Source organism: Camelus ferus, chromosome 6, assembly GCF_009834535.1.
Source record: "Camelus ferus isolate YT-003-E chromosome 6, BCGSAC_Cfer_1.0, whole genome shotgun sequence".
In the NCBI taxonomy this organism is placed as follows: domain Eukaryota; kingdom Metazoa; phylum Chordata; class Mammalia; order Artiodactyla; family Camelidae; genus Camelus; species Camelus ferus.
Genome location: NC_045701.1, coordinates 93506187 through 93533802, shown reverse-complemented (window position 1 = coordinate 93533802; position 27616 = coordinate 93506187). Strand labels below are relative to the sequence as shown.

Here is a 27616-nt window from a genome sequence, read left to right as displayed (position 1 = left end):
GTGCCCGGGGGCTGGGAAGGCACTGTCCAGCAGGGTGGGCCAGCAGCGACACTGAGGTGGGGGTGTTCCCCTCCCAAGGGGCTACATCCCTGTGTTGAGTGACGTGGTCCTTCCCTCTGGGGGTCGAGCTGAGGTTTTCCAGAAACAAAGCGACTGGCCTAGGTGTCTGCAGTGTGGAAGGACGGCGGCAGGAGGCTTGAAGGGCCTGCCTTACTCCACAGCACACCTGGGGGTGGTCTGTTCCCAGGGGCTGGAGCCCTGGGCCTGGTGGAGAGCCGCCCCCCCCCCAACCACCCAATCAGCGTCAAGCAGTAGGACTTTGAGGGGCTGGTCACACTTTAGAAAGGAGACACAACCTGACACCTGGCTTTTTCTAGAGCTCTCTGGCTGCAGACCCAGAAAGAGAAGGTAGAGGCCCAGGCTGCAGGCAGAGGGCAAACCCATGGACAGGTGGGCCTCTTGGGACCACACGGGAGTGCTTAGCTGCCAGCCGCTCAGCCCTGTTAGGGCTGTGAGCTTTCCTCTGCACTGGCAGGGAGCAGTCTTCATCATGTGAGAAACTGAGCTCCTCAGCTTGAGACTTACAGTCACTTACCTATGTGTGGTCTCGTTTTGTTAAAACTTTATTATGAAAATCCACTTAAATAGGTGAACTACTTTAAGGGACTTTTCCCATTGATCTGAAAGGAAAGTCTTAAGCTTAGAACCACTTAGAATAAAATCCAGGAGGGTGAGAAGGGGAGCAGAGCCCTCAAAGCAGGCAGGAGGTGCTGCCAGGAGGGGCCCAGGGTCTGCCTCGTGCCCCCACATCTGCCCCACGAGACGCGCACCCAACGCACAGGAGATGCCTCTGAGACCCAGCAGCCAAGGTTCGGCTGGGTGGAAGCGTCCATCATGGCTTCAGGCTATGGCTGATACGTACAGGAGGCGAAGTGCAGCCCGCAGGGTCAGTAGGGTGGCAGAAGGGCATCCGGCCCTTCCCGGGTACCTGACTGGCTGCATAGAAGGGGCCTGCCTCTCCCAGCGTCCCACGGCCACCACGGAGCCTCAGGCGTAGAAGATGAGCTCAGGGATCTGCCCGCCCTGGACCCCGGTCCCATTGGTGCTGTCGGAGGAGCACTGGAACTGAAAGGTCACCTTCCCGCACTGCACTTCCGTCATGCCCTCCTGCCCGAAGTAGCTGAGCTCACTGCCGTCCAGGACGGCGCTGGCCGTGTAGAAGGTGTCCTGTTCTACCTGCACAGGGTGTTCAAACCAGACGGAGAAGGTGTTGCTGGAGCCGTCGGAGACAAACTTGGTCAAGTTCTGTGCCAGGACCACCCCCAGCCGCTTGAGTTCGATCTTCACGCTGTACTCCGCCTTCCCAGAGCTGGAGCCGTACAGGCCCAGCCCTGCAACGAACACCCTCCTGTCCACAGCGAACTGGATGCTGTCGCAGCGCCCACGGTAGCGCCACTGGTTGCTGCGGTAGGCAGAGGACTGGAAGCGGTGGCACCGCTGGGGGGCAAGACCCTTCCTCTTGGTCAGGGGGAAGTCCAGGAGGGGCTTGTTGGCCGCTGTGTACCACAGGAAGATGTTGTGGGTCTCCTCCAGCGTCAGGATGTCTGACTGGGCGGCACCATTGGCAAACTCCTCCAAGGTCATGGTTGGAATTCGGACCAGGTAGAGGGCTGGCCCCAGGACGTGTCTCTTGTTGTGGGGGGTGACCGGCAGGCCCTGCCTCTTGCACTCTGCCTCAGCCCAGCTCAGAACAGCCTCAAAGACCACTGCCTCCTTGGTGTTGAGGGCCTCCCGCGTCACGATGATTTCCAGTGTCTGCCAGTCAATCTCACAGAAGCCTTCGGACCGCAGGGCCATCTCTGCCTGTGCATCAATGACCTCCCAGCAGCGCTGGGTCAGCTCAGGCTCCTCAAACAGCCGGCTCTGGGACAGCAGCACGCAGGCGTTTTTGGCTTCCAGACTTGTCTCCAGAAAGTTGACACAGGCTTTTGCTAATGCAGGGACGATGTACTTCTTAGCAGCATAGAGCGTGGCCAGCACTGTGTCAGCTTCCAGATCGATCTCGTCACTGTACATGTACCTAGGCAGGACAGGAGCCAGGTCACAGGTTGCACAGGGCACGCCGCGTACCCAGGGCCTGGAAGAAGTGCCCATCGGTGCCGGAGCTGCAGGATGCTGGCTGGTGGAACCAGGCAGCAAGGCACCACCCCATCCTTGAGCACTCACGAAATAGACTTACTTTAACAAGATCAGAAAAGCTGCAGGCTCCACGTCAGGAATGTGGATTTCTGACTTGACTTCTGCCAGGTCCCCGTAAAACATAGCATAGAAGACGGAACTGCCAACAGCCAAGACGTACTGTGGAGGAGAGAAAGAGCTGCCCCGAGCCCCGGGCCCTCCCCGCCCCCGTGGCTGCCACACCCCAGGTAGAAGACAGGTCATACTCAGGAGGCGGCTGGTCGCCTCTGTGAGCTCAAAGGGCCGGGCCTCTACCAACCTTGTGAGCAGGCACCCTCTGGGCTGCGCCCGGGGGCCCCACGACGAAGTGGACGTCAGCCATGAGCTCGTTGTTGAACATCAGCGCGTTCCTGCAAAGGGCAGAGGCACACGACGGCGCTCGGGGCTCGGGTGGGCGCGGGGCGGGGGCAGGGGCGGGGGCGCAGCCGGGGCTCACCTCTCGCGCAGAGTCGGGTGGAAGGACTGCCAGTTGGGGCTCTCCAAGTTGTTGTTGTCGGGCACGGGAGGCGCGGGCGCGGGCGGCGGCGGGGCGGGCAGCGGGGCGCTGGGCCGGCCCTTCCTGCCCGCGGCGGAGGCGGCGGCGGCGGCGGCGTTGCTGTTGGCGATGTCCGTGGCGGTGGCGGTGGCGGCGGGCGCGTAGAGCTCCGCGGCCATCTTCGCGGGTAGGGCGGCCTCGGCGCGCGGGGGTGGCGCGCCGTGCGCCCTCGCGCCGCGCCGAGGCCTCGGGGGCGGCTCTGCGAGGACCAGGAGCGCGGTGAGGCACTGCGCCACCCGGCCGTGAAGGCAGGCCAGGGGCAGCAGCATGGGGCCGCGGCGGCCGTGCGCGCGGCGTAGCGGCCTGCCCCGGGCGGCGGGCGCTTCTCCCTCGGGCCGCCCCGCCCGCCGACCAGAGCCTCCAGCGCGCCCGCCCGCCCTCGTCCGCACCGCCGCGGCGCCCGCGCGTCACGCCGCATCACCGCTCCGCCCCGCGCGGCCGACGTGCGCCCCCGTGGCCCCGCCCCACCCCGGTCCCGGTCCCGATCCCGCCCCGCGCCGCCGACGTGCGCCCCCGTGGCCCCGCCCCGCCCCCGGCCCAGACCGGCGCGGGTGCCAGCAGGAGCCTGGCGGGAGAGTTGCGGGAAGGGGGACGTGGGGCGCGGGCTCGCGGTGGGCAGCCGGCGGCGGCGTTGGTGGCCTCAGAGCAGGACCCCCGACGCGGGGGGGTGCTGCCTCGCTACGAGGCCAGTCCTGCAGCCTGGGCGCCTGAGCCGTGCGGTGACCTCAAGGGCGGGGCGGAGCCGGTCCCCACGCTTGGTCGAGGCGGTGGGGAGGGGACCGGGCGCGCCGGGGGAGATGACCCCCAGGGGGCACGCGCCGCGCTGCGGGCCGCGGACACTGTTCTAAACGGTGAGGGTCGGCCCTGATGACCAGCGCGCGGAGCGTCGGTGTGGTGCTGCCGGTCATCGCTGTGCCGTCCTCCGCCAGTGTTCGAGCCGGGCTGCTTTGCCGCTGTGGAGGTCTAGGTGTTCTCTGAGTATTCTGGAGATTAGGCCCTTACGGGGTGGAGGAGCTGCAAGTACTTGTCTCGCTCTGCAGACAGCATTTTCCACTCCGTGTACTTGGCTGCACGGAAGCTTTTGGGTTTGATGTAGTCCCGTTTGTCCGTTTTTGCTTTTGTCGCCTGTGCTCTTGGTGTCCTGTTCAAGAAATCATTGCCCACCCCAAGGCCCCGCTCTTTCCCTGCTTTTTCTTCTGGAGTTTCACGGTTTCGGGTCCTAGCGTTAGGTCTTTAATCCCTTTGGAGTTAATTTCTGTGTATTGCCCTGACCTCCCGGCACCCTCGTGGGAGATCGTTTGACCGTGTGCGTGTGGGCCTGTTTCTGGGCTCTGTTCTGTTCCGTTGACGGACATGTCTCCCGTATACCAGCGCCGAACTGTTTCGGGTTCTATCTTCCAGAATTCCTTCCCTGGTGAAGGTGGTTTATTTATATACTTGTTTTTATTACTCCATTTTGCCTATTTCAAATACGTCATTTTTTTAGTCTTTAATTTTTCACTTGACTACCTAGTTTACTATTTCTTCCTTAATTAAGTGCTTAAGTTTGCTTAAAAGATTGTTGTTTAATTTGCTGATAATTTATTTGGAGGTGAGGGTACTGTGTCTCTTTTTCTTGCCTTTGAGGTCAAAGGGCACGTCGTGATGTTTCTGTCCTCTGAGATACATGGAGGCCAGTTTTCATAACAGTTTCACAGACTTTGGAAAAGAATGGTTAACTTTGTAGGGTGTTAACTTAAAATGTATTTGTTGAATTGAGTCGGTGGTGATGGCATCCAGTTCCTCATCTAGTCTTTTTCCCCCAGTCCATCTAATTTGAGAGCATTTTGTTAAAAATGTGGTTTTGAGATTTGTTTCCAACAGTTTTCGCTTCATTTCATTCTTGCTGTGCTCCGTGTGTCTGCAGATCTGTGATCGTCCTGTCTTTTAAGATCGCTGTGTTCTTTCTGTCGCAGAGCACTCGTCCCGGCCCCACTCAGGGCTCCCACCCCCGCCCCCCCGCCCTGCCGCCTGGGTCCCAGCACAGCCTTCTGTGCTTCACCTTTTTGCGTCACTTTAAAGTGTCTCTTGCAAACAGCATGTCATGCATTTCATGCTCTTGTCCAAGCTGGTCAGGGGATTTAACTCTGTCGTGTGATCTATACTTGTGGTTTGTTATTTTCTCCTCGTTATCTTTTTTCTCCTAGGTTAAATGCCCCAGTCTGTCCCACACCTACCCCAGACTGCTGGCATATTTGTCTTGAAATTTTTACCAGTAGTTTTAAACTTGCAGTTTTTTATTTCAAGAACTAGTCAGTGTCAAAGTCCCACCCAAGTCAGGATGAGACCCTCTAATTTAATCCCCAGCTCTGATGGGTTTTGTTTTATTGAAATTAGTTAGGAATCTTAACAATTCCTTTTTTTTTTTTAGGGGGAGGTAATGAGGTTTATGTATTTATTTATTTTAATAAAGGTACTGGGGATTGAACCCAGGGCCTCCTGCATGCTGAGTGCACGCTCTACTCTGAGCTGTTTCCCTCTTCCCTTAGCAATTCCATTTTTAAAATGTATTTGTTTTCTTCTAATAATATCTTTGTTAGGAACCAAATCACACACACGCACACACCCCCCACAAAACAAAACACCCACAGTGGAAGTAGGCGGTAGCTCCAGGCTGCCCAGGCTCAGAGCTGACCCTGCCTGTCTGGCACCTTATGGTCTCTGCAAGGGGGTAAGTGTTGGAGCTTAGTTACCAGCAAAGCGAGCAGTTGAGGACCTGTGACCTGGCAGCCCCAGGGCATGTGCTGCAGACAAAGGAGGAGCCTCACTTTGCAGAGAAAAAGGAGGAAGCTGGGGTGGGGGCGGGCGGTAGGGGGGGGCTGCTGCTTCCAAGGCCTTATGGTTTCCACCGGAGGAAAGTGAGGTCTCGGGGTGGTGGCCGTTTCTCACTGGCTGGGCTGTTGCTGGGCCAGGAGACAGCCTCTTCCCTCCAGGGTTGGGAGGTGCGCTGTGCAGTGGGTGTGGGTGCAGGACTCCCCAGCCAGGCTTCCCGGTCCCACAGCGCACGAGGTTCCCGCTGGTGACTTTCACGCTCTGTTGGTGGGCTGTGCTGGCTGGCTGCTGGGGCCCTCGTGGCACAACACAACCAGAGGTTCTGCTCCCCACTCTACTACAGCCTCCTCTGTCAGTGCGGAGAGTGTCACTTGGACCTCTGCCGTCCCTGGGGGACCCAGGCAGCTTTACATGCTGCTGCCAATCTCTGTGGCCTCAGAAACCATCCCTGGGTTCTTTACGTGAGCCAAGGCTGGCAGGGGATGGAAGAGGGTGCTTGTCGGACCTCACTGGGCTTCCAGGGGCCAGAGCTCAGTCACAAGTACCTGTGTAGATGCAGGGCAGCCAGGAGAAGTGGTCTGGCCTGGGCCCAGGAGAGGGTGCTGGGCGCTGGCTGCCAGCCGGGGTCTCTGTTGCACCTGCTTATGCTGCTACTGGGGGTATTTAAGAAGATGGTGGGCCCCTCCCTCCTAGGCCTCCTGGGGTCTTCCCTGTCTGCCCTCCCCCCGCCACCTGCCTGTGCACGCCTGCTCCCCGCTGGCCGCTCTCTCTCAGACCCCTCCTCACGCCTCAGCCCCTCTTGAGCGCAGCCATCCTGGATGGTCTCGTCCAAAGGCGGTCTTGCCCCGGTGTTCTGTCACAGAGCCCCACGTGGCTCCTTCGTTACCTGTGGCTGTCCCTGTGGTCAGCTGAATTCATTAAGTTGCTCGGTGGTTTTTGTCCGCTCCGTGAAGCCTTGTGTTCAGCTCCCAGCCTAGAGCCGGGAGGGAGAGGGTGCGTGTCCCTCCTGAGCTAGGCTGGCTTTCCTGCAGCAGGAGATACCCATTTACTTAAAGAGGTGCGCAGGGACACGCCTGTAGTTAAGGGGGCAGAAGATATCAGCTGGCATTTCACAAGAGAAAATAGTAAATAAAAATGGAAAAAAACACATTCAGTGTAACTAGTAACTCTCAAGACGGCACATGAGGGGGGTCGAGGTATAGTTCTGTGGCAAAGTGCTTGTCTAGCGTGCATGAGGTCCTGGGTTCAATCCCCAGTGCCTTCATTAAACAAATAAGTAAACCTAATTAAGAAAACAGAAACAAAAAAACCGCCAAGTGAAGTAGCAGGCGCTGCGCAAGACTCTCCCGGAGCGCACGGCGCCTCTGGGCCCTGGAGCCCCAGCCCGGGCAGCGGCTGCACCCTGCCCGTGCCCGTTCCCGCTCCGGGCGTGGCGGGCCGCCAGCTGAGCTGTCCAGGAGGGAGGCTGTGTGTTGGGGCGGAGGACGGGGAGCCTGTGCGGTGGAAGGACGGGTTGGGGGCGCTCCGACTTGGATTGGGGGGGACACGTGTCACACGAGCTTGGTTTTCGTGTGTGGCGGGGTCTCGCCAGCACTCCAGTGTGGGGTGTGCAGCCGCGCTGAGGTCCTGTCTCCACAGACCCCTGCCTGTATATTCCGCGCTTTGCCCACCTGCTGGAGTTTGGCGATAAGAACCACGAGGTGTCCATGACAGCTCTGAGGCTCCTGCAGAGGATGAAGAGGGACTGGATGCACACAGGCCGGCGCCCCTCCGGCCTCTGCGGGGCAGGTAGGTAGTCTGGGCACCATGCTGGCCGGGTCTGCTGCCTGTGTGATGGTGGCTTCTGTTCCAACCCTTTGTCAGGCCAAGCAGGTAGGGGGTGGGTTGTCTCCAGAGCTGCCTCCCAGTCTCCCTTGCGCAGTCCTAACCCGGCCCTCAAGGATTCCACCTGCCCCTGCTGGCCTCCACCATCTTGGGGAGTGGGCAGGACTCCTGGAGGCCAAGAGGACTGTAGGCTTCCTGGCCTTGACCCTGGGCTTGAGTCCCAGGGCGCTGGCCTGGCGCTGAGTCATCACTGCGGAGGGCATCGCGGGCTTTCAGGCTGTCTCCCTGTTCCCAGGGGACAGTTGCCTGGTTTCCCTTCTGGGTGCAGCTGTCGGCAGACAGTCTTGCTCTGAGTCGAATGCTCCCTAAACCCAGAGCCCCTCCTCAGAGGGGCCTTACTCTTCCTCTCAGCCCCTCACCCAGTGCCTCAGGGTCCAGTCCACTCCTTTCTGAACAGTCAGCAACCAGCAGAGTCAGTGCTGCCCAAGAAGCAGTTTCCATCTCCAAGTCTGACTCCTGAGTTCGCAGCCCAGGATCTGGGCCTCTCCGAGGGTCCAGCTGGTCGTGGCCACACGCACAGCACCCCGGGCCGGCATGCCCCCCTCCCCCGAACCTGGGCTTGTCCGTTGCCAGCATTGCCCCCTTCAGGCCAGCGCAGAGCGCACTGTGCGCTTTGAGAGGTCACATGAAGTTCTCAAAGGGCGCATCTTCATGCTTCTTGCCTTTAAAACAGGAACGTGTGACGCGGCACCTTTTATCTCTTCAAAGTAGTCACGTCACAGCACGCAGAGCAGTTTGTGGGCCTCGGGTGCTGTGACAGGTGCAGCCTGGGCAGTGCCACTCCAGGTCCCCTGGAGGGAGCCCTCGGCACACCAGTGGCCCTGCTTTCGCAGGCATCCGTCTCTGACCCCCCAGTCCTGTCCCTTTCCAGCACTTCTGGTTGCAGCCAGGATGCACGATTTCCGGAGGACTGTCAAAGAGGTCATCAGCGTGGTCAAGGTGTGTGAGTCCACGCTGCGCAAGAGGTAGGGGCTCCCATCCTGGCCGGAGCTCAGCCAGGCCTCCCCCGCGGTGTCTCTGTCAGGCCTTCTGGGCCCACGCCGCCCCCGCCGGTCTAAGTCGTGGCCCCTGTCTTCCAGGCCGTGTTGAGGTGGACACCCTGACTCACACAGTCAGGAAGCAGGCTCTGAGAGCGGCCTCGCCCGTCTCCTGGTCGGTGCGGCTTGAGTGATGGGCCTCCCCGGGGAAGCAGGCTCAGAGGCCCACCGTGCCCTGTCCTGGAGCGGCCTGGCGAGCTCCTGCTTTGGAGCCATGCTCCCAGGGTCGTCAGGGTAGCTCTGGCCACAGCCCCGCTTGGACGGTGATGCACTAGAGCTGCACTGGTCACTGCAGGCCTTCCCCACGAGTCTGGGATACTTGGTGACTGCCTTTCAACAGAGATCATAGCCTGTGGCAGTCTTCAAAGACAGAGGAAAATTTATTTTACTTATGTGATCCCTAGTTCTCTTTTAAAACTCTCTTATTCAAGCATTTTGATGATCGTGTAAAGTGTGGGAAGTTGACCAAGTTGACGATTAACTGCGGTCAGGCACACCACAGTGCGGAACCCCTGCCTACCGGCCACAGCCTGGGCCCCGTGGGGCAGCCTCCCTCCTCCTGGGGCCTCCCGCGTCTTCCTGTGGGACCGGCGAGGGTGCTGTGCCCTTCCTCCCAAGGACCTAGTTTGTTGGTGGGCTGGGGTGGGGATTGAGAGGCTGCCGGACAGCCGCTGGGCCTGTGCTCACAGCGGTGCGTGACGGGGTGCTGGGCCTGGGAGCCAGGGCCCCGGGGGGACTGTGTGAACTGAGTGCTGGTTTAAGCGCCGCTGTCAGGAGTGCCAGGCTCCCCTCCTCACGTCTCTTTCAGGCTCACGGAGTTTGAAGACACCCCCACCAGCCAGCTGACTGTGGACGAGTTCATGAAGATCGACTTGGAGGGGGAGTGCGACCCCCCGTCGTACACAGCCGGGCAGAAGAAGCTGCGGATGAAGCAGGTGAGGCCCCGCCTGCCCGGCTGTGCCCCGTCCAGCTCATGGCCACGGCAGATCTAGCGTTTCACGTTCTCGTTTCAAAACAGGCGGCTCAGCCACGAAGACCGAAGAGGGTGTGGGTCCACGTGCAGTTTGTGGGGGAGGTGGGTGGGGTGGGGTGCGGGGCCTGGGGGCCCCGAACCATCTCGTCAGCCATCAGGTGCATCTGGTGCAGTTTCCAGGGAAACGCCAGGGCCCAGCTGCTAGCGTCTGCGGGTGCGAAGCCTGTGTCCCCCTCATCGGGTGGGGACCCCGGGACAGCTCGGTCTCCTGCCTCCCAAGAGCGCGCTGCCTCTCCACCCTGGGTCCGCACCGTTACGGCGAGCTGCGCGCCAGGCAGCGGCAGGCCCCAGTCCCCATCCTCTCTCTGACCTTCCTGTCTCCTTCCGAGCAGCTGGAGCGAGTCCTGTCCAAGCAGCTGGAGGAGGTGGAAGGTAACAGCCGACCTCACTGTGCAGATGCCACGGGCCCTCACGGGGATGGCGCCTGTGCTTATCTCTGGCCTTTAACCTACCTCAGGAGAGATATCCAGCTACCAGGATGCAATTGAGATCGAACTAGAGAACAGCCGGCCGAAGGCAAAGGGGGCCCTGGCCAGCCTGACCAAAGACGGTAAGTCAGCCCTGTGTCCGCTCTCGCCTGTGCCCAGCGGCCCTCCTGCCGCGGGCCCTCACCCACCCCCTCTCCACTTCCACCCCAGGCCTTGAGCGCATGCTGGGCATCTCCTTGGAAGCTGAGCCTCTCAGACCAGGCTCCCCACTGCTGCCCTTGGGCATGCGCTCCTCCTCAGACGCTGCCTGTGGAGGGGAGCTCAGCCCTGGCTGTGCCCCATCCACCGGGGTCCCTGCCCACTCTTTGCCAGCACTGGCTGGCTGGTCCTCGCAGTTCGTGCACCCCTGTTTCTGGCTCGGGGCCATGCAGAGCTGCCCGGGCGCCTCCCTGGCTCTCCTGGACCGGGACCGGGACCGGGACCGGGACAAGGACCAGGCGTGGGGTAGTGTGCGTTGCCAGTTTTTCAGTCCAGAAGGCGGGCACCTTCTCACGTCCTTGCCTAGGGGTGGTTTTCGTTTCTCATACGATCCTAGAGTCGGCTGTCCACTGCCCGCGCTCCCAGCTCTCGCTCCGTCTATCCGCCTGGGGAAGGTTGGCCCGACCTCCTCCAGCGAGCAGGTGTCCCCGCCGTCTGCTTTTCTCCAGGCGGGCTGCAGCCCGTGTGCCATGAGGGCGTGTGCCCTCCCACGGCCCCCACCTGCTGCCTGGGCGACACTGGCTTCAGGTGTGGCTTCCGTGCTCGTGCACGTCACGTCTGGCACTGCTTCTGCCGTTTGCAGCCCTTCGTTGACTATTTCACGTGATTACGTTCGGTAAAAACAGTGGTGTCTTAGCCACTCACAATTTTAGGCCTGAATGTCTTGCTCCCACCTGGCACGTTGCTTGGCCCTTCAGCGCCATGCTGCGTCTTGGTGGTGATAGCCAGCGCGTCGCCCGGCTTCCCCAAAGGGCCCCAGTACGGCCCCGGGACACACGGCACAGGCTGCGGGCCACAGTGCTGCGTTATCCTGAAAAGGAAACACCTACTCGCCGCTTCACCAAGCCTTCCTCTCAGCCACAGGCCTGTGTTTCTGATGTCTGCGGGGTCTGTGGAGAGAACACAGGGTTCTCTGGGGTCGATAAACGCGCTGAGCCCACCTCGGTCCCGGGAAGGCCTCCCGTGGCCGGACGGCACGCCTCAGCTCTAAGGCCGCAGTGTTGTCCCGCCAAGGCTAGCGACACTTTTACACAGAACTGAACAAAGTTGTGTCTTACGATGCTTTCGACTTTATTGTTTCTGTGTTTTTCTTTCTTGTTTTGCATAGTTTGTTTCCTGATTTTTCCCCCTAGCTAGATTATTGATCTCCCGTTGAACCTACTCTTGCGTTCACTTACTGGTTCCGCAGCTTCCTGTGTGCTGAGTCAGGGACCCCGCTTCCCCTGCTCTCTGTCTTCCTCGAGGCTGCCCTTCTGTGTGCTGAGTCCGGTCCTGGGTGACAGGTTTCCTCGCGCAAGGCAGGGCGCCCCGTGCGTTGGAGCTGCGACCCGAAGGGCCGACATCAGATGCTTCTTGTTGTTCACGGTCTCAGATTGTTTCCCTCCGGCGCTCAAGAGTCGAGAGGGAGACCAGAGTGGGGGCGGGTGGGCTGCTTTCTGACGCTGTTGTGAACGACCGCACGTGCTGCGTTGTGACGGGGCATTGCCGGCATGTCCCTCCTTTGTGCCGCCAACTGCGCACGTGGCCGGGTGGGTTGCTGGCTGGGGACGCCGGGGTGCTTGGGGAGGAGGCCCTGCTCCGGCCCAGCCAGGTGGGCTCTGCCTCTGCTGGGTGTCTCGCTGCTGACGTGGTCAAGGTCTGTGGTCCTCTGCAGGACAGAGGTGGTCGCCGTTTTCCCACCGAGGTGGGCTTGGTTTCGGTGCCTGGCGCCATCAGCGGACCTGAGTGCACGCCCTGGTGCCTCCACGGCTGCTGCTCTGCTCCGCCGGCCCCTCGGTCACTCCGCCTGTGTCTTCCTCTTCTGTAGGCAAGCGGCTGGGCTCTGCCTCTTGGTCCAGCTGAAGAGCCTTTCCTCCTCTTTCTGCGGCGGAAGCTCTTTTGTGTCTGTTGTGCGTTTTGCATGGTGTTCTCTGGACCCTGTGTACTTGTCCAAGGGGTTTCCTCTCTGTGGTTTCTTCCCTCCTCTCTTGGGCAGCACCTGTTTGCACCTGCCCTGCTGGGCTGTGAGTGACTGCTGGTGTGTTGAGGGGCCACTTGTCTCCTCCAGTTTTGGCTTCTTGCACACTTCTCTGCCTGGCAACATGGTTGGGGTCGTGTCCCTGCAGTTTGGTCGTCTGGGCCATTTCCACGTCTCGTTGTGTCCTGCACTCCTGTCTGTCCGGGCCTGAGCTCGAGTTAAGAGGAGGTGTCTGGCCCGCCGTGGGTCGTGGTGTTGCTGCTCTGATCCGTGGGCTCCTCATGGACCAGTCTCTGAGCCCCCTAGCCCTGCTGAGGAGGGCCTGCCTGGTGACGAAGCCGCAGCCCCCACGCATGTTCTTTTCCTGTGTTTGTCTTTGCCATCAGGAGGTGCTGCGAGGAGGAGGGGGCTGGGCTGGTGGGGCAGCAGCTGGAGCAAAGGTCGGGGGGGACCAGTCCACGGACACTGGTGGTAGTCCTTCCCTCAGGACGTGTGTGCCAAGTGCTGGGCTCTGGGGCCCCTTGCGGACAGAGCGGACAGGCCCACGCCCCCCCACTGCTGGCCCTCCTGCGGGATGTGTGCCGGCACACAGCAATGAGGTGGCGTCCTGGGGGGCTGGGGAGGGGCCGAGCCGGGGGCTGCGCACTGCCTTCGTCACTGGAGACCATTGCCCTGCCTGGCACGTCCCTTGAACAGGACCACGCAGGGGAGCCCTGGCCCTCCTCTGGATTGTCTCTTGGCACAGCCGTGCTAGACCCCTCCTGTGGAGCATTGGCCCGCGAGCGAGCCTGGGCCTGGGCGGAAGGGCCCTCGGCTCATTCCCAGTCTTGGACTTCTGCACGAAACCACTGTGAACGTTCGTGCCGGCGTCATTTCCTTGGCTCTCAGGAGAGCGTTGAGGGGTGGGCTTGCTGGGTCAGCGTCCAGTCTGCAGGCAGCCGTCCGGCTGTTTCCCGGCAGGCGCCCCCTCGCTGCAGTGGGCTTGCTCGGCGGCAGTTCTCTGGGTGGGATGTGGTACCTCCGCCCTGCTGTCCACCTCCCCCAACCCCGGGGGCCTCTGCCGAAGTCCCCAGTCCTGTCTCTTGCCCGTGGTTTATCGGGTTGCGTGTTTCCTTCTTACGGAGTTTTGAGTCATTTACGTGTCCTGAGACATATCTTTCATCAGATCTGTGACTTCAGGCAAGTCTGCAGGGCGTCTTTTTGTTCCCTTAGCAGTGTCTTTCAGAGACCGAGTTCTCAACTTTGACGAAATCTGATTTTTCAGTGCTTCGTGGATTCTGCGTTCAGCATCCCATCTGGGAAGTTTTTGCCTGACCCATAGTTGTGTTTCCTCCCGTGTTTTCTCTGAGCGTCTGTACTTCCAGCTGTCAGGTTGATGTCTGGTCCCCCCCAGCATCAGTGTGAGGTGTGGGCCGGGCCGTGGGCTCACCTCCTGGCCTCAGCGCCCTGTGCAGTGCCCTGTGCAGTGGGCGGAAATGCTCCACCTCAGCCAGCGGGCCACCTGGCCTCCCGCCTGGCTCTCAGGTGGTGTGTGCGCTTGTGTCCCTAGGCTCTGTCGAGGACACCACGTCCAGTGTGTTTGGCGAGGAGGATGCCGAGGACGAGGAGCTGGAGGCCGCCGCCAGCCACCTGAACAAGGACTTCTACAGGGAGCTCCTTGGTGGTGGCCTTCCTGGCAGCTCGGAGGCGGCGGGGGGCCCTGAGGGGCGTGGCAGGCCCCCCGCCCTGGAGTCCCTCCTCGGCCCCCTGCCCACAGCTGCCAGCCTGGGCATCTCGGACTCCATCCGAGAGTGCATCTCCTCCCAGAGCCGAGACCCCAGTGAGTACTGGGGGCTGGGGGGAGGATACAGGGCTCCTCCGGGTGGGTGGGAGGTGGGGTGCTGCTTGGAGGGCAGTCTTCTGGAAGGGCAGGCTTGGGAGGGGCACTGCAGCCCCACTGCAGGGCTGTGTGAGCGGCCGGCCACCCTGCTGTGCAAACACCCTGGATGGCCAGGAGGGCTTCTCACCATCTTGGGGACCCTCCTCCAGTGGCCAGAGCCCTCTGTCTGGGGGGGCTGTGACTGCAGGCTCCTTCCTGCCCCTGGGCAACTCAGGAGGCATCAGTGCAGAGGCCTCCTGTGAATCTCAGCAGAGAAGTCACGGGTACGTCACGGGGGAGCCCATGGGGACCGGCCCCCTCCCTGTCCCCTGCATGTTTAGTCTGGTGGGAAAGCATCGGCTCAGCTCCCCATCTCCATGAGTTAGACGGACACTGCTCGCCAGGCTCCAGTGCCCACAGTGATGGAGCCCCTGAGCAGGGTGACAGTTGCTACCACCCCCTGGGGAGGCCTGCAATGCAGGCAGCTCCAGGAGGAGGGCGGGTTTGGTTCCATCTGGTTCACTGCGAGCCCCAGCCCTGCCTCCTCTCTAAGGCTGAGGGTCTGCCTCTGTGTGCGAGGAGCCCACGTAGGGGAACACTATTCAGAGGCACGTTCAGCTGCTCAGGTGTTCGCCTTGCGCCCTGTACGAGTGAAACCCCAGGCGGGTCCCACACTGTACCCAGTGGGGGCATGTGCAAAGGCCCTGAGGCAGCTGAGGGGTGCTCTGACCTTGGAGCAGAAGAGGCCCTTCTGACTGGAGCTGAGAGGGGGAGGGGAGCGAGGCAGACCACAGAGGGGCACTGGGTGCGTCTGAGCACCAGGTGTCCTCGCGGGGCCTCAGCTGTGGAGCGACAACATGGCAGGAGAGCCCGGGCGGTCTGCCGTGGGGGTGAAATAGATAGACTCAGCAGAGGGCTGCCAGGTGCTGAAGGGGTGGTGGGCGGGAGGGCCAGCCCCAGTTTCTGGGCTGTGCACTTTGTGCTGTTGACCCAGCTTGGGCAGGAGAGGGTGGCTGAGGTGTTGGGGGCGTCCTGAGCACAGCCACAGCCAGGAGGGCGTGAGGACGGGGGTTTCCCCTGTGGGTTAGCGTCCTGCTTCCTCCACGAGGTGCTGGGGTGAGTCTCGTCCCCTGTGCCCTGCATTCGCGGGGCCCACGAGTGGCCAGGAGGAAGCGGGTTCCAGAAGCCCTAGCTGCACCCCCAAGTCCTGTGATGGCCCAGGTGGCATGGAAGGCGACCCTAAACGCAGACTGTGCTTCCCTCCAGAGGACGCGTGCGGGGACGGTGAGCTGGACCTCAGTGGCATCGATGACCTGGAGATCGACAGGGTGAGCGCCGTGGCCATGGGTTGCTTGGGGGCTCCCAGCTAGTCCCTCAGTGCTTGTCCCCCGCCAGTGGGGAGCCTCTCCACCAGTCACCTTGTCTGAGGTCACCTGCATGTGCTTAAGTTGGTGTCCTGAGCCCTCAGCTCAGTGCCTTCTCGGGGGCCCTCCCTGCGCTCTGGCTGGCCCAGCGCCTGCGCCTGCAGGGCCTGTGAGCTGCCAGCCGGGGAGCAGGTGCAGTGCTGGTTCACGGATGCAGCCCCCAGGCTGGCCTGGGGGAGGTGAGGGTCTCCACACACGTTCCCTCTTGGGTCGGAGGCCTGCGCCCTGCCCATCGCGTAGAAGGGGAGCATGTTTGTGGCTGAGACTGGAATGTGCCGTCTGAGGGACGCTCCGCTCTGCCCCAGTACATCCTGAATGAGGCAGAGGCCCGCGTGAAGGCCGAGCTGTGGACACGGGAGAACGCTGAGTACCTGCGGGAGCAGAGGGGTGAGTGCCCACCCAGGTGTCCTGGGGCGCCGCCTCGCTGACCCCACCCGCCCAGCTGACCCCACTGCTCTGCCTTCCAGAGAAGGAAGCAAGAATAGCGAAGGAGCGGGAGCTCGGCATCTACAAGGAGCACAAGGTGGGGCGTCACCCACTCCCCGGGGCCTGGGAGGCCAGCTTGGGGCCCAGCCTGGCCAGGGGTCTGCACAGGGGCTGTGGGCAGATGGCAGCTGCCCAGGCGCTCGCTCACCGGGGCGGCTCAGGCTTCCCAGTAGCCCCTGGCTGCTTGAGCCCCTGCCCCCTGGAGCCCGGCTGGCGCTGAGGCCCACAGAAAGAATGACTTCTGTGTTTCCATTGAGCCCAAGAAGTCTTGCAAGCGACGGGAGCCGATCCAGGCTAGCACGGCCGGGGAGGCCATCGAGAAGATGCTGGAGCAGAAGAAAATCTCCAGCAAGATCAACTATAGCGTGCTCCGGGACCTGGACAGCAAGGCTGGGGCCGGCCTGCCCAGGGAGGATGCCCGGCCCGAGGAGCAGGCCCCGGCCAAGAAGCTGCCTCGGAGGAAAACGTCTGCCAGCAGGAGTGGGGCTGGTTCCGGGACCAGCGTGGGGAAAAGGTACCGGTTGGGCGGGGGCCCAGGCCACGCAGAGGTGCTTGGGGAGTGTTGGCCACCCGAGTGCTGGGAACCATTGCTGGTGTCCGGCAGGCCCCCGCTGCCCCGGCCAGGGCCAAGGAGGGGCTCCAGCCCCGGAAGGGCTCCCATGGCATCAGGGCCTGTTGTGTTTCAAGGAACAGTGGGCCAGGCCAATTCTCCATCCCAGGGGTTGGTTCTCCTGGGTGCCCCCCGTGCCTGCCCCACTCTCATCCCCTGCTCACTGCTGGGCAGGGGATTGGCTGGAGGAGACAGGAGTAGTGGCCGCAGTGTCACTCCCGATGGGGGCAGGCGGGCGGGGGCCACCACCCTGCGGAGATGGCCCGGGCAGCTCTGTGGCCTGCGTGCAGCTGAGGGCACAGAGGGGATTCGCCTGGATCGGAAACGGGCGGAGACGTGAGACCTGCGGGTCTGCGAGGGAGCCTGGCATGAGGGGAGCCTTGGGCGGGAAGGCTGCCAGGCCTGGAGCCCGGGTGAAGGAGCAGTCAGGCCCCAGCTCTGGGCTACAGCGGGGCCTGGGGTGGATGGGACCCAGAGGGGCAGGGCGGCGGGGCTCCACCCCCCCACGTTGCCCAGATGTGCTGTAGCGGCTGAGGCCGTCATGCTGTGCTCTTTTCCAGGTTGAGGCCGATGGTGTCACCGCAGCTGGCTAAGAAGGTGGCTGTCGGGGAGGTGCGTGGTGCCGAGACCGTGGGAAACAGTGGCTGAGGGACGGGCCGATGGGGACGGAGCATCGGCACTGCCTCTCTGGCTGTCCCAGCCCCAGCAGAGGGGCCTGTGGCCCAGGGTGGCCCCGGGGACAAGTGCCCTGGGAGCCGGAGGCCACTGGTGTGCAGCAGTGTCCAGCATTGCCCCCAGGCCAGCGTGCAGCCATCCAGGCTCCTCTGTGTGGGAAGCAAGGCCAAGCCCCAGGGTCCATCCTGGCCAGTGTCGGGCCTTCCCTATTCCCTTGTCTGGGGACTGGAGGCCTTCCTCTTAACGTCAAGATCCTGGTCTGGACCAGGAAACGAAAGCGGGGAGAGGGAGGGAGGGAGGGAGAGGGAGGGGGAGAGGGAGGGGGAGAGAGGGGCCCTAGGCAGCTGCAGGGCAGGATGGGGTCGCTGGGGGCAGCCTGTGCTCCAGGCTCCCTCCTCGGGCAGGGGCCCTCCTTCCTCCGGCAAGGCCTCAGCAGGAATGAAGAGTTTTCTGGAAGCTCCTGGGTGTGCACGGGGCGAGGGGAGAGGCCACGGGGCTCGGGAGTCCTTGCTGACTGCTCTTGGAAGGTGGGAAGGGTCCCCAGCGGGGAGCTGTGCTCTGCCCTGTCCCCAGCTTGTCCCCTCACCCGCCGCAGGCCTTGCTCCCGAGCCCCTCCTCCCTGGAGGCTGAGCCCGGCGGGCCCACGGCAGTCGTGGTGGAGAGCGGGCCAGTGTCGTACCACCCCGAGGAGGACGCGGACGAGGAGGACGCGGACGAGGAAGACGGCGAGCCCTGCGTCAGCGCCTTGCAGATGATGGGGGGCGACGGTGAGGGGCTCTGCACTGTTTCTCCCGGGAGGGAACTTGAACTGAGTCTTGGTAGGAGTGGCCATACTGGTTTTCAGGCCGAGGGTGCTCAGAGGAGCTGGCTGGGCCTGGCTGCTGTGAAGGCTGTGAGCTCTGGGCTTGCCGGGCGGGGGCTGCCTGGCCAGCAGAGAAAAGCTGCACCCGCCGTATTGCTCATGGGGCCTGCCAGGGTGAAAGGACTGCAATGGCCTCCAGCGATGATGGGTGACCGAGGCTGTGCTGGAGCCCTGAGGGGGCAGCCGTGGCCAAGCTGGTGGTGGGCAGGGGTGTGGCCACTCCTAGGCAGGCGGGGAGTGCGGGGGTCGCGGCGGGTGGCACCTGGGCTCCTTGACCTCACGGCACTTCTCCGGCACCCGTGACTGTTTCTTGTGCTTTGCAGATTACGGCTGTGATGGTGATGAGGACGATGGCTACTGAGGCGTGACCTTGCGGCTGGCAGCCTCTTGGCGGTGGCCCCCGTTGGTGTCTAATCAAGGATCAGTCGGGTCTTTGAGGCCAGGGCCCGCAGGCATGTGTGCCCAGACTCCCTGTGGCAAGGCGGGCGCTGCCCCGCCGGCTCCGCGCGCCTCGTCCACAGCTGCACGAGGCTTCCACGGCACTTGCTGTTGGGACCACGTTCTGAGCAGTGTCAGGAGTGTTTCTGCCCAGCAGGGGGCACCGGACTGGGTGTCTGTGTGCTTCTGGTCAGAGGTGGGTCTCACGGCCCAAGAACCCTTGCAGAAACCCTTGCGCGAGGGCACTGTCATGTCCCATGGAAGAAATCTGAGGCACAGGGAGGTACAGCCACTTTCCCAAGCGAGTGGAGGGCCAGGTGGGTTCCAGGATCCCTCTGCCCCTCTCCTTCTAGCTGGTCAGAGAAGCACTTTGTGTCCAGCCCTGTCCTCTGCTGGTCCAGAGCTGGTCCTGTGTCTCCACCTGAAGTCCCTGGCCAGGCGCTCGTGCCTCCCTGCCCCTACCTAGGCCCTGGGGACCTCGTGGATCTGCACGTGGGCATCCAGAGGCTGTGTGGCCCCAGTTGGCCAGCTGGTGAATCCAGTCAGTCTGAGATCAAGGCACAGCTGCCCTGGGGACCCAGCGTGGCCAGCCTGGACAGAGCCGAGGTCCGGCTCACCGCCCACCAAGGGATGGCAGGCAGAGGGTCCCCAAGCCCGGTGGTCCAGCCCCAGATAGTTTCCGCCACCCTGAACCGCCTGGGCCAGGCCTCATCATAGGAAGGCCCAGAGACCATTCTCAGGGCTGGGCATCCCTGCTCTGGAGGTATCCTGGGAGGGAAGGCAGATGTTTCTGTCCCTTGAGGCCCCAGCCTTGGCTACCTGCCCCCCACGGTGGCAGAGCCATGCCACACTGCCTTCTGGGGCCCAGCCCCCATCTCCTAGGGTGGGCAGACCCTTCCCAGGGCACAGCAGAGTGTGCAGGGAGGAGCTCTCGGGGTCCTTGGTGTACTCCTCGGCCTGTACCCTGCAGCCAGTCTGGGGCCCCAGGGCTCCTGGAAGGCTGGAGTGGAGGATGGGTAGGTGAAACAAAGATCATTACTTGAGCAGAAACCCACTGAGACTGTGGTCTGTGACTCTGTGTCCAGCTCTGTGGCCTCCCTGGCAGAGTGAGGCTGAGACAGGCACGCCTGGTCCTGTTCTCAGATGCACGATGAGGCTCCATCAGCGACATGTCCCCCCACCCCCTGCAGGGGGTCCCTGTGCCGTGGGTCCCTGGTGTGGGCATCCTGGCGTGGGTGTACCGTGGGGCTGTGGGCCGGGAGGGCTCGCTTGGCTGCAGGGGCTCATAGGGGAACCTCATGGGCTTGGGGCGCTCCCAGCACTGCAGGAAGCAGATGGTGGGCCGGGCCAGAGATGACGGGGTGGGGGTGGCGGGTGCTCAGGGAACTTCCAGGTGGTGGCAGCCAGCGGCTGTGGAGAAGGTGCACCCAGTGCTGTGGGGCTGGTTTTCAAGATGGCTCTGGCTGGAAATAAGGGGCTTCTGGGTGGAGGCCTGGAGGGTGGGTGGCTGGGCAGGACTGTGCTGTCCCGCAGGGGAGGAGGGGATGGCACTGCCTGGCCAGTGAGATGAGGGCTGGGGCCAGGAGCGGACGCTTGCATGCTCTGGGGGAGGCTGCTGAAGCAGAGCAGGAGGTGGAGGGAGTTTGGGGGAGACGAGCATCCTGGGTGGCTGGCAGGGCCAAGGCCAGAGGTGCCTCGCCCACCCCTGAGGTGGGCAGGAGGCCCCGAGGAGGCTGAGAGGCAGGCAGGGCTGCTGGAAGGGGAGGTCTGTGGGCAGGAGGTAGTGACTGGGAGTGGCGTCCGGTCCCAGAATGGCTGCGGTGCCTCTGGGCTGTGGCCAGCGCCCCGTATGCTGGCCACCACTACATGTGTGGGCTAGAGAAGGACATGCAGGTCTGTGTGCACCTTCAGCCATGTCCCTGTGTCGCCCTCCCAACCCGGAGAGTGACCTGTTCCATCAGACCCGGGATCATAGGGAGGGGAGGCGGGGAGGAGGCACAGCCCCTAGAACTCACACTGTCTGGACGTCTGCCCTGAAGCCAGGTCCCTCCAGCTGCTGGCCCAGGGTCCACTCCCAGCGGAGGCCTGGGAGGGTGGCCCCCAGCAGGGCAGGGTTCAGGCTGACTTCCCCTGGAATCCTGCACATCTCGGCCTCTCCCAGACCCCCGGGTTGTGGACCGGACGCCAGCATGGCCGCTTCTCCCTCCCCCTCATGTCTTCAGCCCTGCTGGGTGGATGGCAGGAGTGGGCACCCCAGCTCGGGGGAGAGGGATCCTGGCGACCCCCCATCCGACATCTGCCGGTCAGGGTCACCGAGGTTCTGATGGCCAAGGGGTGCGTCACAGTGTCCACCTCCCGCCATCCGGTTCCCCCCGAGCCGCTCTCTCTCCACCCACTGCTTGAGGCTCCTCTGTGGTGCTGTGGGGGGTGCGGGGGGCCTGCCCTGGGAGCCATGTGGCCCACCTGGTTGGAATCAGCACCAGCTGCTGGTGTGAGCTGGGGCTCCGATGGCTGCTGACAGGTGGGCCCCAGGCCCATCCTAGTCTCCCAGGTGAAGCCAGAGGAGCTGGATCTCATCACCCAGCTGGGAGGTGGCCTCCCTGCCCTTCCTGGGGAAGTGAACTCAACACACCCCGCCAGGCTGGGGGCTGCCTTGCAGATTAGTCCAGCTATACCCCATCTTGGACCTGAGCCAGGTGCCCCGTGGGGCCTGGCCAGGGCGTGGTCTTACTCCCAAGGAGCCCACACGGTGCCGGGGAGCAGCTGGGAGAGGTGGCCTCCTCCCTACATCTGAGCCCAGCTCCCTAGGGCCCCACCTGCCTGTCCCTGTCATGTGACTGGGGTGGGGCCACATGCCACGCTTTGGCTGTCTGGGGACAGGTGTTTGCACACAGCATGTGTGCACCCGAGCACCTGGGGCAGTCCAGGAGCGTGTCCCCGCATTCCAGGTGCCCTGAGCTGGTAGTGGGAACCCTGGGGTGGGGGTCAGGAGTCAGGCAGAAGGAAGGCTGAAGGCTGGAGCCACCTCTGACCTCCACCTCCCAAGAGCTGTCCAACCCCTGCCCGCTGCCGCTGTCACTTCAGGGTCACACCAGCCTGCTCAGCCTCAGGCTGCGCGTGCCCTGGGCCAGAGCTCACACACCTGCCTCCTAGCTGCTCCCCCACACGCCCTCATGTGACCCCTCAGTGGTTTCTGGATTGGTTAGGTATCCAGGCAGACAGCAGGGCTGAGGGCCACCCACTGCTATCACCTGCAGATCACCTGCAGGCAGGGTGCAGGCTTTAGGGGAGGGGCACGTGCCAGGCAGCCCCTGAGAACAAATGCCCACTAGCATGGACTTGGCCATTCGCCACCCCAGACACTCCGCTGTGCCTTGTCAGCCCCCGTCCCCGACCGGCTTGGCGCTGTGGCCAGTTCCAGACCACATAGTCTCCATCTCACCTTCCCTGGGCCAGGCCTGGGCACGGTGATGCCCCGACTTTCCGCTACCTCTTGCCCATCTCCCTAGCCCCTTTGTCGTCCACTTGGAAGGCTGGAACGCTGGCGGAGCAGGGTGGGTCAGGCTGGGCCTGTGGGCTGGCAGCCTGGGACCAGAGTGGGGGCTCTTGTCGTTGGGCCGGGGCTGGGCCAACTGCCCTCTCCCATACCGAGCGGGGCCCTGGGAGGGGCCTAGATGTGCCCATCACACACCCCAACAGCCCGCCAGGCTGGGGGCTGCTCTGATCAGTGCAGCAGGCATGCCGAGAGCAGGGCTCCAGGGGTCGCAGCGAGATGGACTCACGGACTTGCACTGCAGGCCAGTGTGGACACCAAGGGGTCAGCGGGGCGTGTGCCTGCAGGACAGTCCTGCAGAGTGACCGTGACCATGTTGTCAGGAGAAACCAGGTCCTCGCCCCACCCACGGCCACTGCTGTGTGGCCTGGATGGAGGTGGGCAGGCAGGCCCTGACCCTCGGGCTGCCCAGGCCAGTCTCCGCCTGGCTTCCTGCTTCCAGGCCACAGCCGAGCTCCAACTGAGACCAGAGACCACACGGCCCCCTACACCCTGGGGACACTCCATTCCCCAAATGATAAAAGTGGCCCACAGAGGTGCAGGTGCGGGTCAGGGCCTCAGTCTTTGTCCTCTAATGTGCCCTCTTATCACTGTAGGGCCTGAGCCACTGGGCCCAGGCCACTCCACCCGGGGCCCCAACTCCAGTGCCACCCAACCCACCCGCCTTGGGCATCGCAGAGTGCCGCCTCCACGTGCCCACCCTGTTCCCTTCCTGGGACTGAGGACCTCCGTGCCCAGCCGAGACAGTGAAGACAGACACAGAGGAAAATGCAGCCCAAACCTCAGCCTGGGTCTGAGCCCCACTGCCCGGGCTCTGACCGCCCTCCACACGCGGCCGCAGTGCCCAGCGGGCCGCCGGAGCTCTCAGTTTCTGGGGCTGGCAGGTCACCATGCTCCAGCTGCCTATGACCTTAGAGAGCCTCAGATTATACCCCCACTGCAGGCCCCCATGATGCAGCCATACCCTGGGCAGCAGGGGGCACCCCAGGACCAGCTGGGCTTGGTGGGGAGGCCTTGCCTGGCCAGGCCAGAAACTCAGCCCCTGGGGCAGCCCCTCTGCCTGCCCCCGTCCTGCGAGAGGACCGATGCTCTTCTCGCGGCCTTGGGTTTGGGGCCCCCACCCCCAGCCCAGGAGTCCAGCGACATCCTCCCAGGTCCCAAGCTGCCACTTACGCAGGGCCCTCTGCCACCCAGCACATGCACCCTGGCCCCTCGGGGGACACTGAGAGGGGCCAGCTGGTTCCTGCAGGAGGGGCTCCTGAGTCGTGTCACGTCCAGCTCTGGTGCTGTGCGTGGGGCCGGGTCTGCGTGTGGCCGGCAGCCCCTGCGCCTACGTGCCTGGAGGGTTGGCCAGTCCCCGAGGAGGCCTTGGCCCCGGCCAGGCTGGCAGGGGGTGGGGGCGAGGGACCGGCCAAGGCTGCAGGCCGCAGGCACTGACTGCCCAGGCCCTTCAAAGGGGCCGTGGGCGGTGGCAAAGTGGAGGCTCTACGGTTTTCCTGCCGGGAGAGGAACCTGGCTCAGGAAGCCATTGTCCCCACACAATGGGCCCGGTTGGAACTGTGGGCCAGGGCCCCAGACTGGTGGAACCTGACCCTGACCTCAACCCTGACCCTGGCCCTCCTCATACCCTTGACCCCCATCCCTGCCAGACCCTGGCCAGGCCAAGGGAAGGCTGCTCCTTTGTGAGGCTGGGGAACTGGGAAGGACCAGGACGGGGCGTACTCCTGGTCAGCCCCACAGGGAGGGTCACCGTGCATCATGGCTGCAGAGACTCAGCTGGAGCCCTGGCAGACTGCTGGGTGGCGTAGGGGCTGTCCTCTCCTGGGCAACGAGGGGCTTTCACACTGGCCGGGCTGAGTAATCGCTTCCCCCCATTTGGAGGTCACGGTGAATAGGGACATTGTCTGCCAGGTGCCTGCCTTGGTGTGGCCTGGGAAAATGACCATCCAGCACTTCGCAGGGGGATGCCTGTGTGGCCCCCACCCCCAGCTTCAGCCACAACATGGAGCAGAACCCGGGTCAGCATGGGCCCAACCGGCAGGACCTGCGCTGTCCGGGCAGGGCCTGACTGCAGGCAATCACGGGGCTGGGCGGACAGGGTGGGGGTGGCCCTGGGCCCAGAGGCTGAGCTGGGATTGCCACCAGCACACGCCATGTCACGCTGGTGATGGGGACGTGCAGGAGGGTTAGCTTATGTCCCCGTGCCCGCCCCCCACAGGTCTCCCTGGGGGCTCACCACTTCTGGTCTGCCTCCCCACCAAAGCCCCTTAACAGAATATTCCTTCCAACCACACACAGAACTCTGGAAGGGATCTGTTTCACGGATTGACGGGTTACTTCGTGAGCCTTGACAAAGCCTCATAGCAAAACTCTTGGTTCTGAGGTTGGCTGTGGGGACAGGGACGTGGCAGGGAGGGGACAGCCTCCATGCTGGGGAAACAAAGCAGGCCCGGGATGGAGGGTGAGCAGAGCCGGTGTGCAGCAGCGGCGGAGGGGAGGGGAGGGGCGTGGGGCAGGGTCTGAGCACGTGGGCCTGTGGGCGTCACTGGGGGAGAGGGAGCAGAGGGTTCAGGGGTCTGTTGGGTGTGAGAGGCAGCAAGTGGGAGAGCCTGGAGTGACGGAAGGGCCACACAAGGGGTGGACATAGAGTCCACTAGTCTGGGGATGGCATTCAAGATCTCCCTCAGTGCACTCCCAGCCTGGGGATGTGAATGTGGGGAGGGGCGTGGTGGTCACGGGCCCAGGCTACAGGGTGGAAGGAGGGCCCACGCACACATGGGCATGCACCTTGAGAAGCGCCCCCTTCCTGGCCCCCCACAGACTGGGCAAGCAGAGGGCGGGTACGGCCCAGTCAGCCAGCAGGCGGCGCTGCAGACAGGTGCATCCAAGCCATGGGGGTGCCTGAGGCTGCGTGTGCACGATGAGGACCCTCGTGGAGGTTTTGTGTGCATGCGTGCGCACGTGCATGTGTGTTGGGGGTCAGTGCTGCGAGGACCCCTGCTCCAGGGAGGGGCTGGCCCTTCTCCTGTGGGAGGGGGACAGCTGGCTCCTTTGCTGTTTACATCGCCCCAGGGTGGTTCCCTGGTGCAGGGAGGGGCGCCCTGCAGGATCAGACCTTCAGTTCCCGCCCTGACTCGCGCAGTGTCCTCAGGCACTCTAGGCAAGGGGCGCACTGGGGTGAGGGTGAGGGTGGAAGCTGGGTTCTGCAGTGAGCAGCAGATTCTGGGTTCCCGCTGAGGGTCCAGTAAAGCTCACAGACAAGTTCCATGGAGTGGTGACATCCCCTGGGAGGCCCCAGGGTAGGAAGGGTGTAGGGGTTAGGCCAGGAAGACTTCCTGGAAGAAGAGGGGTCCACACTGGGATGAGGAGGAGGAACTGGTCAGGCCACATGGGGCACAGAAGAATCAGGGGGGCTGCCGACCTGGGGTTGGATGACAGAGGGCGTGGGGCGGGGCGGTGAGAACCGCTGAGGGTGGGAGGGGCCAGGGTCCCCAGAGGTTAGGGTGCTGTGCTCCTTGCAGAGGTGGACAGCAGAGCCTGTGGGCAGGGAGCAAGTGTATGGCCCTAGAGGTGGGCCTCTAGGCTGCCCGCCTTTCTGGCTATGGGCACTTGGGATTGAGGGGCGCGCAAACTGGTGGGGGCACCTCAGCCTCGCTGGCCAAGGGTGGGGGACGGGAGGACAGGCTAAAAGATGCGGACGATGCTGGTGGTGAGAATGTGGTGGGCAGGGGAGGGGGGCCCAGAGTGGCCCTGCCAGCCAGGTGTGGGCTGGAGCAAGGGCAGGAGTTTGTAGGAGGCAGGTGGGTGTGGGCCAGTGTCCCCAGACCGGGCTCTCAGTGAGTCACGGCTGACCTGGCGTCCCGGCGCCACGGGGGCCCAGGCTGCGCTGGCCGCAGGAAGCGTCGTGAGCTGATAACGGGCGGGAATCAGAAGTGCCGGTCCTCCTACTTCCTGCAGCGGGAGCAGCAGTCTGGGTGCTGGGCGGAGGCTGGGCAGGCATCTGCTCATGTAGGCCCAGGTGTCCTGGCCTGGCCTGGGTCCTCACAAGAAAACACAACTGTGCCGCATGACCACCTGGCTGTGCCTGTGGAGGACACAGCGGGGGACACCACGGTGGGCACGAGGAGTCCCGTGGGTGCTGGCAGGAAAGACAGCTGCAGTTTTGAGGCTATGGAGCAAAGGGTGGAGCGGACAGTGTGGTCAGGCCAGCAAGATGCAGGGCAGGGCGAGGTGGAGGAGAGCGTAGGGAGCAGGCCAAGGTTGGCGTGTGTCCACCAGAGGGGCAGGCTGTTGTCACCTGAGGGTCAGACTGCACCTACCTGAAGGTCAGCTGCATCCAGGCCACTGGGGGGTCATGGTTACCTGGGTTACTCCAGAGATGGGGTGCTCACAGCACTAGGGAGCAGCAGGAGGTATTGGTGGGGGGCACCTGGCTCCTGGGAGGGCAGGCCCCCAGGCCCCCGTGTGGCCGTCTGGGCAGCCTCGCTGAGGGACCCTGAGCCACGTGGGCAGCACTTCTGCACTCCAGCACTTGTGCTGTGTCTGGGGCCACAACCTGCCACCCACCAGCAGACCGCCACCGTCAGCTAGGCGGCGCTCACACCCCAACCCCAGGCTGGACTGGCATCACCAGGGCCACACCTCTGCACCCTCTACACAGCACCACCATCCCCACAGTCACCCCTGCCCCACCCAACCCCTGGGACCCTGGCAGAGTCACCATGCAAGTACTCTCCCTGCCAGGGCTGGCCTCCAACGGCCACCTTCACCACCACTGCCACCATCTTAGCAGGGTAGGGCGGGCAGGTGGGCATACAGGGCAGCTGTCAGGGCAATGCCCCCCAGGCCCTGGCTTCTGGACCCCTTGCCCTTCCCCAAACACCTGGCTCCTTCCTGACTCCAGCCTGTGTCTGGGCCACTCTCTCTCCTGCTGGGTCTGTCCTTTGTCCCCTCCTCCCCCAGCAAACATGACTAAGTGTCACTTCCCCCTAGAAGCCTTCCAGTGGCTGTGTCAGAGCCTCTCCTGGGCCCTGTAGCCTGCGAGCGTCCCTCTGCCCTGACTTTGCCCACCCTGTATCATCCATGTCTCAGGGATGGCTCCACGAGGCCAGGGGCTTGTCCCACCAGGCCACTGTAGGCCGGTGCCATCAGTGCCAGGGAGTGCTGTACGAGCTGAAGGCCAGACAGACAGACCGGGGGGCTGCAATGGGCCTGAGCCCCTGGCTCCTCCCCAGACCCCTGCCCTGCCTGGGGCCTGCCAGGACCACAAGTGGGCCACCTCATCCTGCCAGGAAAGAAGAGCCTGTCTCAGTTCTTCCAAACCTCTAGGTCTCGCCCCTCTCGGCTCCTACTCCTTGTTCTGGAAGATGCTTTGACTCCTCCTCTCTTCCCTGATTATGGCTCTGTGCTTGCCTCACTCACAAAACCTCCCAGACGAGGGGTGGTGATGTGGGGGCACCTGGGCCCTCCAGGGCCAGCGTAGGGTTGACCCCTGACCGCAGCTCCAGGGCTCAGGCCTGGGCAGGGACT

General features: G+C 63.3%; 2 protein-coding genes across 6 annotated transcripts in view; one reads left to right on the top strand and one right to left on the bottom strand.

Moving 5' to 3' along the window:
* BRF1 (BRF1 RNA polymerase III transcription initiation factor subunit) overlaps window positions 1–19584 on the top strand; it is a 49252-nt gene extending 29668 nt beyond the window's left edge. For 2 of the 4 annotated variants that reach the window (XM_032482850.1, XM_032482848.1), the window contains 13 exons: window positions 7223–7372; window positions 8340–8433; window positions 9314–9440; window positions 9871–9910; window positions 9996–10088; window positions 13731–14000; window positions 15306–15367; window positions 15769–15850; window positions 15931–15986; window positions 16207–16463; window positions 17120–17171; window positions 17830–18001; window positions 18420–19584. In XM_032482850.1, coding sequence (XP_032338741.1) covers window positions 7223–7372; window positions 8340–8433; window positions 9314–9440; window positions 9871–9910; window positions 9996–10088; window positions 13731–14000; window positions 15306–15367; window positions 15769–15850; window positions 15931–15986; window positions 16207–16463; window positions 17120–17171; window positions 17830–18001; window positions 18420–18457 — 1493 coding nt within the window. In that variant the 3' untranslated portion in view covers window positions 18458–19584. Of the gene's footprint in view, window positions 1–3291; window positions 3625–7222; window positions 7373–8339; window positions 8434–9313; window positions 9441–9870; window positions 9911–9995; window positions 10089–13730; window positions 14001–15305; window positions 15368–15768; window positions 15851–15930; window positions 15987–16206; window positions 16464–17119; window positions 17172–17829; window positions 18002–18419 lie in introns of those variants that run through there. The other 2 variants (XM_032482851.1, XM_032482849.1) reach the window with 2 other exon arrangements.
* Window positions 606–3177, bottom strand: BTBD6 (BTB domain containing 6). 2 transcript variants are annotated; one of them, XM_032482852.1, is made up of 4 exons: window positions 2675–3177; window positions 2498–2588; window positions 2240–2358; window positions 606–2080 (listed from the first exon to the last, which is right to left on the bottom strand). In XM_032482852.1, exons 1-4 carry the CDS (start codon window positions 3040–3042, stop codon window positions 1048–1050), a joined length of 1611 nt encoding a protein of 536 aa, XP_032338743.1. In that variant the 5' UTR covers window positions 3043–3177; the 3' UTR covers window positions 606–1047. The 2 variants fall into 2 exon arrangements, with proteins under 2 accessions (XP_032338743.1, XP_032338744.1); XM_032482853.1 differs by having other exon boundaries at window positions 2240–2338; window positions 2675–2712.
* Window positions 19585–27616: the final 8032 nt, after the last annotated feature.